Source organism: Rhincodon typus, chromosome 35, assembly GCF_021869965.1.
Source record: "Rhincodon typus isolate 14 chromosome 35, sRhiTyp1.1, whole genome shotgun sequence".
NCBI classification, from domain to species: Eukaryota; Metazoa; Chordata; class Chondrichthyes; order Orectolobiformes; family Rhincodontidae; genus Rhincodon; species Rhincodon typus.
This window is the reverse complement of record NC_063366.1, coordinates 19790499-19800666: the sequence shown is the minus strand read 5'-3', so window position 1 is coordinate 19800666 and position 10168 is coordinate 19790499. Positions and strand designations below refer to the sequence as shown.

Below are 10168 nucleotides of genomic sequence, written 5' to 3'. Positions count from 1 at the left end.
TCTGTTTTACTCACGTGCTGTTTCAGTTACTCTCTGAACCTTTTATATTCAATTTCATTCTCAGTTGAATGATCCAACTCTTTACTTTGCCATAAACTCGCTTTTCCTGCTTTACCTTAAGCTCTATGTCATTCATCATTCAGGGAGCTCTGCATTTGTTTGTCTTAAAGCCAAAGAGCTATTGACCTTTACAGCATGGAAATAAACCCCTGGGTCCAACTCGTCCATGCCGACCAGATATCCTAAATTAATCTAGTCCCATTTGGCAGCATTTGGCCCATACCCCTCTAAACCCTTTCTATTCATATACCCATCCAAATACATTTTAAATGTTGCAGTTGTACCAGCCTCCACCACCTCCTCTGGAAGCTCATTCCACACACGCACCACCCTCCGTGTGAAAAAGTTGCCTCTTAGGTCGATTTTAAATTTTTCCCCTTTTACCTTAAACCTATGATCTCTAGTTTCGGATTCTGATACCGTGGGGAAAAGACCTTGTCTATTCACCTTATCTATGCCCGTCATGATTTTATAACCTTCTTTAAAGTCACCCCTCAGCCTCTGAAGCTGTAAGGAAAACAGCCCCAGTCTGTTCAGCCTCTCCCTATAGCTCAAACAGTCCAGCCCTGGCAACATCCATGTAAATCTTTTCTGAGCCTTTCCAGTTTCACAACATCCTTCCTAACGTAGGGAGATCAGAACTGAATGCAGTATTCCAAAAGTGGCCTAACCAATGTCTTATACAGCTGCAACATGACCTCCCATCTCCTATACTCAATGCACTGACGAATGAAGGCAAGCATACCAACGCCTTCTTTACTATCCTATCTACAAGGAACTATGAACCTGCACTCTAAGGTCTCTTTGTTTCAGCAACATTTCCCAGGACCTTACCATTAAGTGTATAAGTCCTGCCCTGATTTGCCTTTTCAAAATGCAGCACCTCACATTTATCTAAATTAAACTCCAGCTACCACTCCTTGGCCTATCACCCCATCCGAACAAGGTCCCATTGTACACTGAGGCAACCTTCTCGACTGTCCACTGCTCCACCACTTTTGGTGTCATTGGCAAATTTACTAACCATATCTCCTGTCTTCACATCCAAATCATTTATATAAATTTGTTTTCTCATTTCATTCAAATGTACTTGACAGTGCCCGAAATCGAAACTCTTCTTTTAAGGCAGCTTATTTATCGTTACAGTTTTGTCTGTCAGTCTTTAAGTACAATTGATCCGGACAAGATCCATTCTTTAATCTTTCACTATGGCTTTTTCCCACTTAAGTATTCTTATTCTAGATGGTTTATGTTGTTTTCCATAGCCAAACTAAACCTTTTGAAATAATGATCATTGATTCCTAAAGCTGTGCCTACTCATGCATGATTCACTCAGTCCATCTCATTCCCACGAACAAGGTTTGCAGTGTCTCATTATTCATTGCACGGGAAATGTACTGCTCCAGAGAATTCTACTGAACACATTCCAAAAATGCTTACTGTTTTCTGCTCTTGACACAACGATTATCCTGGTCTATGCTTAGTAACTGAAGTCCTCGATTCAAAGTATTCTATTATTTGTGCACTTCATTGCAATTCCCTGTCAAACGTGTTCATCTCCCTCTAGTTTGTGGCACATGGACAATGAAGAGCAAAGGAATTACATCCTTTTTGATTCTTAGCTCTAGCGAAATGGGTTCCCTAACTGGTGGGCTTGGGTTTGCATTTACAACACTAGATTGTTATTCTAGCCTCTGGATTAATAAACTAGCAATATAATTAATTTGTGCTGAAATGCTGTGAGGAATCGGGAACCAGGTCCACACAAACAATTTCTGTACTAAGAGATATGGCAGGTAGACTATTTACTTAGAATCAAAGGGAATGTTACAAATGCCATCTCAAAATCACCACAAAAGAAAGAACAGCCGCTGACATAGAGAAAAACAGAGGGCAGCTGCTGGAGACAGCAATCTCACACCACTCTTCTCATCCAACGATCAATATCCTCACTGCAAGGGATTGCCTGCAAGGCTGTGGTAGGCCTGAGATATACTGATATGGGAGCAACTGTGTTTGTTTTACTTCAAACAAAAAAGTGAAAAAGAAACATGCCATAGTATTCAAAATAATGAATCAGCTTGACAGTCTAAATCAGGAGAGTGTTTCCAGTGACAAAAGGATCCAGAGGGCTCATATTTAAGGCAATTGCCATTTTTAAATAATTGAATTATTGTAATCTAGAATTCACCACTCAAAAGGGTTGTGGAAGTATGTCTGTAGTGATGTTTAAGAAATCTTTGAATAAGTAGTTAATGGGAAGAAATATCCAAGTTTTTTTTTGGTAAAGCACAGGTAACTGGGACTAATTTCATAACTACATTTAAGTACTAATGCAGACATGATAAGCCAAATAGTTTCCTTCTGCTTCTATACCATCTGCAGACAATGATGGATGATGTTGTACAGAATGCTCTTCAGAGTAGAATACAGTCCATGTGTATCAGTCAGAATGCAACACAAAAGTTGGGGTTATTCTCATTTTTTTTCACTGTACAATGGTGGTGTTTGTTCCAGTCACTATGTACCTTTCAGTACCTTCTATTTTTAATATTATAATAACATTGATTGACTAATGGACTTTTCTCTGCCACGCTTAATCAATGGCGGAATAATATAACCAGAATACTCCGCGATAACAAATACGATTTGGCTCGATAAATGCTCCAGAAATACGCATGTTCAGAGAATCCCCGCCTCTTTGTAGGACGCCTGTGTTGGTGGAGCATGCGTAGTGCAGCTCCCAAGGAGCTGAAAGGTGAAGTGTGCAGTTGTGATGTCGTCTGCCGCTCTGCGGTTCAGGATCGGAGCCCCGAGGCCACTGGACAAGAGGCGATGGCTCCCGAACTGAGAGGGGACATCATTTCAGCGATGGTGTAGCGTCGCTGCTTTCGTGTGCTGTTTCTTCTGCTGTTTCCGCCGAGTCCGATTCGGAACAAAGGAGCCGCCTGCGGCTGGCCCTGACGGACATGCGCACTGTCGGCTCATGGGGGTAATGACCGCGTTGGATCGAGCAGTTTCTCCGGCGCGGAGACCTCTGGGCACAGGAGTTGCCATTACTCACTTGCTTTAGGTGGGTTTTTTTTTTGATGCTGACTGAGGGTCACCGATCTTGAATTTTAACTCTGCTTCTCTCCAACGGATGCTGCCTAATTTCCTCTGTATTTCCAAAGTTTTTTGTTTCATTTCAGATTTCCAGTGTGTTCTGCAATTTATTGCCTAATTTTTTCGCAAGTACTGCTTACATAAGAAATAGGAGCAGGAGTAGTCCATCTGGCCAGTCGAGCCTTCTCCGCCATTCAATAAAATGATGGCTAATCTTTTCATGGCCTCAGTTCCACTTACCTGGCTGCTCACCATAACCCTTAAGTCCTTTACTGTTCAAAAATCAATTTATCTTTGCTTTAAGAACATGCAATGATGTGGCCTCAACTGCTTCACTGGGTAGAAAATTCTGCAGATTCACAACCATTTGGGTGAAGAAGTTCTTCCTCAACTCAGTCCTAAATTTTCTCCCCCTTATTTTAAGGCTGTGCCACCTAGTTCTAGTTTCACCTGCCAGTGGAAACAACCTCTCTGCTTCTGTCTTCTCTGTTCCATTCTTAACTTTATATGTTTCTCTGAGATCGCCCCTCATTCTACTAAATTCCAATGGGTATACTCCCAGTCCACTCTTTCTCTCCTCATAAGCAAACACTCTCAATTCCACAATCAATCTAATGAACCTCCTGCATACCCCCTCCAATGCCAGTACATCCTTTCTCAAGTAAGGAGACCAAAACTGTACATAGTACTGCAGGTATGGCCTCACCAGCACCCTACATAGCTGCAGGATAACCTCCTGTTTTTAAACTTCATCCCTGTAGCAATGAATGACAATATTCCATTTGGGTTCTTAATTACCTGTGGCAACTGCAAGCTAACATTTTGTGATTCATGCACAAGGACATCTAGATCCCTCTGCACAGCAGCAAGCTCAATTTTTCACCATTTAAATAATAGTCCATTTTGCTGTTGTTCCTACCAAAATGGATGACTTCACATTTACCAACATTGTATTCCAACTGCCAGTCCCTTTCCCACTCACTTAACCTACCTATATCTCTCTGCAGACTTTCAGTGTCCTCTAAACACTTTGTCCTATCACTCATCTTAGTGTCATCTGTGAACTTTGACACACTACACTTGATCCCAACTCTAAATCACCTATGTTAAATTGTAAATAATTATGGCTCCAACACTGATCCCTGAGGCACACCACTAGGCACCCAGGTGCCTCTCCACAACAGAGTTGTGAAATATAGATAGATGTTGGCGAAGCTCTGGATCTAATACTGGATACTTTTGAGTACAATGCAGAACAGCAATATCCAATGTTGGACCAGCAAGAAATCTAGATTCTCAAGGGGATTAACGTGCTCAACAGATCAGCTATGTACAACTTCCCTTTATCATTTGAGGTTATGTTGGAGCTGTACAGAATTTTTGCCAGATCACAGCTGAAGTACAGGTCTACCCTCCATGCTCCAGGAAGGATGTGAATGCACTGCAGGGGTGCAAAGGATAGAGCAGTTTAGCTATCAAAAGATGCTAGATAAGCTCAGATTGTTTTCTTTGGAACAGAGTTGAGGGGGACCTGATCGTGGTTTTTAAGATTGTGAGGGGTATGGACAGGGTGAATAGAAAGCTGCTGTTCCCCTTAGTTGAAAGGTCATGAACTAGGGGACATAAATTTAAGGTGAAACACAGGGGGTTTATTGGGGATTTGAGTCAAACTAATTTCACTCAGAGGGCGGTGAGGGTTTCAAATGCACTGTCTGGGTGGATAATTTCCCAATGTTTAAAAAGTGTGAGCAGCTATGGGCCTAGTGCTGGAAAGAGGGATTAGTGTGAATTTAGTGTTGCTTTGGTGGTACAGACTCAAAAGGCCAAAGGGCCTTTTCGGTACTGTATGAATTTAAAAAAAAGATTGGGGAGAATCTTGGAAATAATGTTTTCGCATGGACTTACTTTCCCCCTTCTTTTCAGTAGTTAAAGATTTTGTTTTTAGTGGCTCTGTGAAAGTTTTGCATGAGCTCAAATGCATAAAACTTTTCTTCACTCACTGGGACACTTGTGGCTCTCCTCCCAAGGAGTCCAGAAATTTGTAGTCCCAAATTAGGTCACACATTTCCTTCCCTGAAGGAGATGGGTGAGGCAATTATGTTCTTTCAACAATTGACAGCTTTGAAGATGATATTTACCTATTGCAGGTCCTACAAATGAATTCAATGCAGTTTCACAACCTGCCTTTGTGTTTCACAAAGTAAAAGAACAATGAGAAAACTATTCAAAAACAGAAATTGCTGGAAAAACTCAGCCAGTCTGACAGCATCTTTGGCAAGAAATTAGAGTTAACATTTCAGGTGCAGTGACTGTTCCTCAGGACTGATGGTAGCGAGGAAAATGTTGTTTATATGCAGAAGTTAGCGTGCTGAGAGGGGCTAAGGAGTAAACAATAGGCTGAGATAAAGCCCAAAGAGAGAGAAGAACAGTTGGACAAACAAAGAAGTGGATAACAATAAAGATGGGAGGGTGAATAATGATTCATGGGGACTATTAGTGGCCAACAATGGGTTGTGTGTAATAGCAGACAAAGTGATGACAAGGCCCAGTGTGTAGGGATAGGGATAAGGACATGGGACAGCTCAAACCCTAAAGTTGTTGAACTTAATATTGAGTCCAGAAGGTGATAGAATTCCCAAGTGTTTACTCTTCACCCCCTTCCCGCCCAACCCAACTTCTGCATAAAAATTGACATTTTCACAACTACAAAAACAGAAATGCTGGAAAAACTCAGCAAGTCTGGTAGCATCTGTGGAGAGAAATCAGAGTTAACATTGCCGGTCCGGTGACCCTTCCTCAGAACTGATGATAGCTAGGAAAATGTCATAATACATATGCAGAGAAGGTAGATTTTTATTTAGTATTTAAATGACTGCTACATTTCTTCCAGCCATGCCTACATTGAAGAAGTTCTGCTCCTTTCTCCAACAGGATTTCCATTCCAATCTTTTTTTCTTGTCGACCATCATTAATTTGTCTGTCACTCCTGGTGTTTGACTCATTTCCACAGTCACATCATATTCTTTAGTGACTGTCTTCAGCTCAGACTCAACCCATGTGGATTCCAACTCAAGTTTCATCCTTCGTGCTTTGAATCTACCCAGGATCATAAGTATCTCCACAACTCTTTCCCGGTATATTGATGATATCATCGGTACTGCTACCCTCTCTCATCCAGAATTGGAAAGGTTTATTTGATTTTGCTTCCAATTTCTGCCCTGCTCTCACTTTCACCTGGTCCATCTCTGACTCCTCCTTCCCTTCTTCGGCATCTCTGTTTCCATTTCTGTGGATAGGCTAGTTTCCAATATCCACTATAAACCCACAGTTACATTGACTATACATCCTCACACAGCTGCTTCATGTAAAGACACCATTCCATTCTTCCAGTTTCTCCGTGTCCATCGTATCTGATGATGCCAGTTTCAACAAGGGTGCCTCCAAAACGTCTACTTTCTTCCTCAACTGAGGATTCCCCATCATCTTTGTTGACAGGACCCTCAGCTGGGTTTGACCCATCTCCAGCACTTCGACCCTTACCCACTCTGTTCCCTCCTGCAACACTCATAGGTCCCCCTTGCCCTTACCTACCATCCAACCAGCATCCATATCCAAAGGATGATAAGCCACCGTTTCTGCCACCTCCAGCAAGATGCCACCACCAGACACATATTCCCCTCCCCTCCCTTGTCAGCCTTTCGCAGCATTTCCTCCAGGATAAACTGATCCACTCTTCCTTCACTTACAAAAGCCCCCAGGCACACGGCACTTTTCCCTGCAACTGCAGGAATTCCGTTTACTTTGTCACTCCTCGGTATCCAGGGACCCAAATATACCTTCCAGCTGAAGCAGTGCTTTACCGGCATTTCACACAATCTAGTCTACTGCATTCACTGCTCACAATATGGTTTCTTCTACATTGGGGAAATGAAGCTTAGATTGGGTGACCACTTCACAGAACACCTACATTCAGTCCGCAAAAGGACCTTGAGTGTTCAGTTGGCTACGTCTTCAAAACACCACCCTGTTCCCTGGCCAACATGTTTGTCTTAGGCTTGCTGCAGAGCTCCAACGAAGCTCAGTGCAAGCTGGAAGAACAGCACCTTGTTTTCTGCTTCAGGACCCTGCAGTCTTCTGGACTCAATATCGAGTTCAACAAATTTAAGGCTTGAGCTCTCCCATGTCCTTACCCCAACCCTTACACACCAGGCTTGTTATCACAGCAATTCTGAGGAATGGTCACTCGACCCAAAATGTTAATTCTGATTTCTCTCCACAGATGCTGCCAGGCCTGCTGAGCTTTTCCAGCAATTTCTGTTCTTGTTATCATATAGTCTGCTATTACACATACTCCATTGTTAGCCACTAACATTCTGTATTAATAGCTTTTCACCCTCCCAGCCAGATCATTATTCATTCCTTTATCTGACTAACTGTTCTCCTCTCTATTGGGCACTATCCCCACCTACCATTTACTCCTTACCTCCTCTCCCACCCTACCTTCTTTATATATACCAACATTTTCCTAGCTACCAACAGTTCTGAGGAAGGGTCACTGGACCCAAGACATTAACTCTGATTTCTCTCCACAGATGTTGCCAGACCTGCTGAGCTTTTCCAGCAATTTTTGTTTTTGTTGCTTTGTGTTTTTGTGTGTACTTTCTCACTCCCCTTTTCCTTTTTTTCCAATTCATTTTATAGGACATTATAAGAGGAGAATTTTCAGACCATAAGCTCAAATCAAGCATCATAGGAAAACCTGAAAGATAATCAGTTCAGCAACATTGGTCATCAAAAATGGAAACAAAAAGCACCATGCTCAGCCGGGAGCTACTGTCCACATATTTTGTTTGTGATTGAAGTAGTAACTGGTTGGCTAACCTGTTGATACACAGTTGCAGTCACATGGGCGAGAATTGTGTAAATGGCAGGGGTGTCTGTGGTAAATAAGTTAATTACCTGATTGAGCTGGGAGTTCATTCATGGTGGTGAGATGATGTTCACTTGCCCTGTTTGTGAAAAGGAATTCACTGATTCATCCCACCTGCTGAGACACCAGCGAGTTCACACTGGAGAGAGGCCATTCACCTGCTCCATTTGTTGGAAGGGATTTACTCAGTCATCCCATCTGCTGAGACACCAGCATGTTCACACTGACAAGAGACCTTTTAAATGTCCTGATTGTGAGAAAACATTTAAAAGTAAACAGGATCTGCTGAGACACCAACACACTCACACTGGTGAGAGGCCATTCACCTGCTCGAACTGTGGGAAGGGATTCACTAATTCATCCAACCTGCTGAAGCACCAGCGAGTTCATACGGATGAGAGACCTTTTAAATGCTCAGACTGTGGGAAATGTTATAAAAGCTCAGAGGAACTGACATGCCATCAACGTGTTCATACTGATAAAAGACCATTCAGGTGCTCTGACTGTGGGGCTGGGTTCACTCGATCATCTCAACTCACCATACATCAACGCCGTCACACTGGAGAGAGACCATATATATGCTCCATGTGTGGGAAGGGATTCACTTGCTCATCCCATCTTACAACACACCAACGTATTCACACCAATAAAAGACCTTTCAAATGTTCTGACTGTGAAGAGAGGTTTAAAAGCAGAAATGAGCTGCTGACGCACCAGCATAATCACACTGGTGAGAGACCATTCACCTGTTCTGATTGTGGCAAGGGATTCTGTCGATCTTCCCACCTCCTGATACACCAGCGAGTTCACAATGGGGAGAGACCATTCATCTGCCCTGTGTGTGGCAAGCGATTCACTCAATCATCCATCCTCCTGACACACCAGCGAATTCACACTGGAGAGAGACCTTTCATTTGCCCGGTGTGTGGGAAGAGATTCACCCAGTCTTCCCACCTACTGACACATCAGCTTGTTCACAATGACAAGAGACCCTTTACATGTTCTGACTGTGACAGGAAATTTAAAACTAAAAGAGATCTGCTGATGCACCAGCGAGGTCACACTGGAGAGAGGCCATTCACCTGCTCCACATGTGGGAAGGGATTCACCCATTCATCTCACCTGCTGACACACCAACGCACTCACACTGGGGAGAGGCCATTCATGTGCTCTGTCTGTGACAAGGGATTCACCTGTACATCCCATTTACTGAGACATCAAAGGGTCCACACTGGGGAGAGGCCATTTACCTGCTCTGTGTGTAAGAAAGGATTTACTCAATCATCCCACCTAATAACACACCAGAGGATTCACATGCAACAGCAGGGATTGGATTCTGCTGATAATGACTGAACTATGTTTATTCTGACAGTTTTGTGCTTGTTTCTGAAGATTTTAGTAACCCATCTAACACCACTTGGGGTTAATATACTTGATAAATTTGAAATAAATCAGCACAGTTAAAAACATACCCTTGTAGATTTTTATCTTCCACCCAAGTATGTGGCATCAGCTGGTTGGAACTCTGAACAGACAATCTAGAAGAAAGTTATACCATAGAAACAGAAAACCAACCTTGGACATTATCCAGGAAATTGATTACCATCCACATCTTGTCCCTGTTAGAAAAAATCAAACATAGCATTCATCCTCTATTTATCAGACCATTTCATTTTGTACAGTTTACACTGATCTCAATATTACCACATATATTGGGATTTTTTACGAATAACAATTTAAAATATTTTTTTCAATTTTATGTGGAACATCATATGGACCTCACCAATTGACTTCCCAGTGCCTTTTATAATTTATTATTCTGTGAGAAATGAAGGAATATAATGGGTCGGTGGTTATTTCTGGAAATGTTGAGATGGTCCTGTAGCAGAGAGAACACTAAGGTTTGTTGGGTGTTCTGGAGTAATTGGTTATAAGTCTGATGAATGGAAATGGTAGAGCGGAACCCCAGTGGGATGCATGGTCTGCATTTGCAATGACTTATCATGACATTAATGAGTTGTGACCAGGAAAACAACAAATGGTCTTTTGGAAACCAGGCAAGACAGGGACAAT

The 10168-nt window shown here is 42.4% G+C and overlaps 1 protein-coding gene and 1 pseudogene across 1 annotated transcript; both read left to right on the top strand.

Annotated features, from left to right (window-relative positions):
• Positions 1 to 10168, top strand: part of LOC109925805 — a 106807-nt pseudogene that overhangs the window by 32843 nt on the left and 63796 nt on the right.
• LOC109919547 (zinc finger protein 271-like) lies at positions 2799 to 9566 on the top strand. Its single transcript, XM_020519571.2, has 2 exons — positions 2799 to 3133; positions 7867 to 9566. Exon 2 carries the CDS (start codon positions 8159 to 8161, stop codon positions 9446 to 9448), a length of 1290 nt encoding a protein of 429 aa, XP_020375160.1. The 5' UTR covers positions 2799 to 3133; positions 7867 to 8158; the 3' UTR covers positions 9449 to 9566.

Bases quoted from the DNA above. Each gene is read 5' to 3' on its own strand.
- LOC109919547 (XM_020519571.2), top strand. From the start codon at position 8,159: ATGATGTTCACTTGCCCTGTTTGTGAAAAGGAATTCACTGATTCATCC.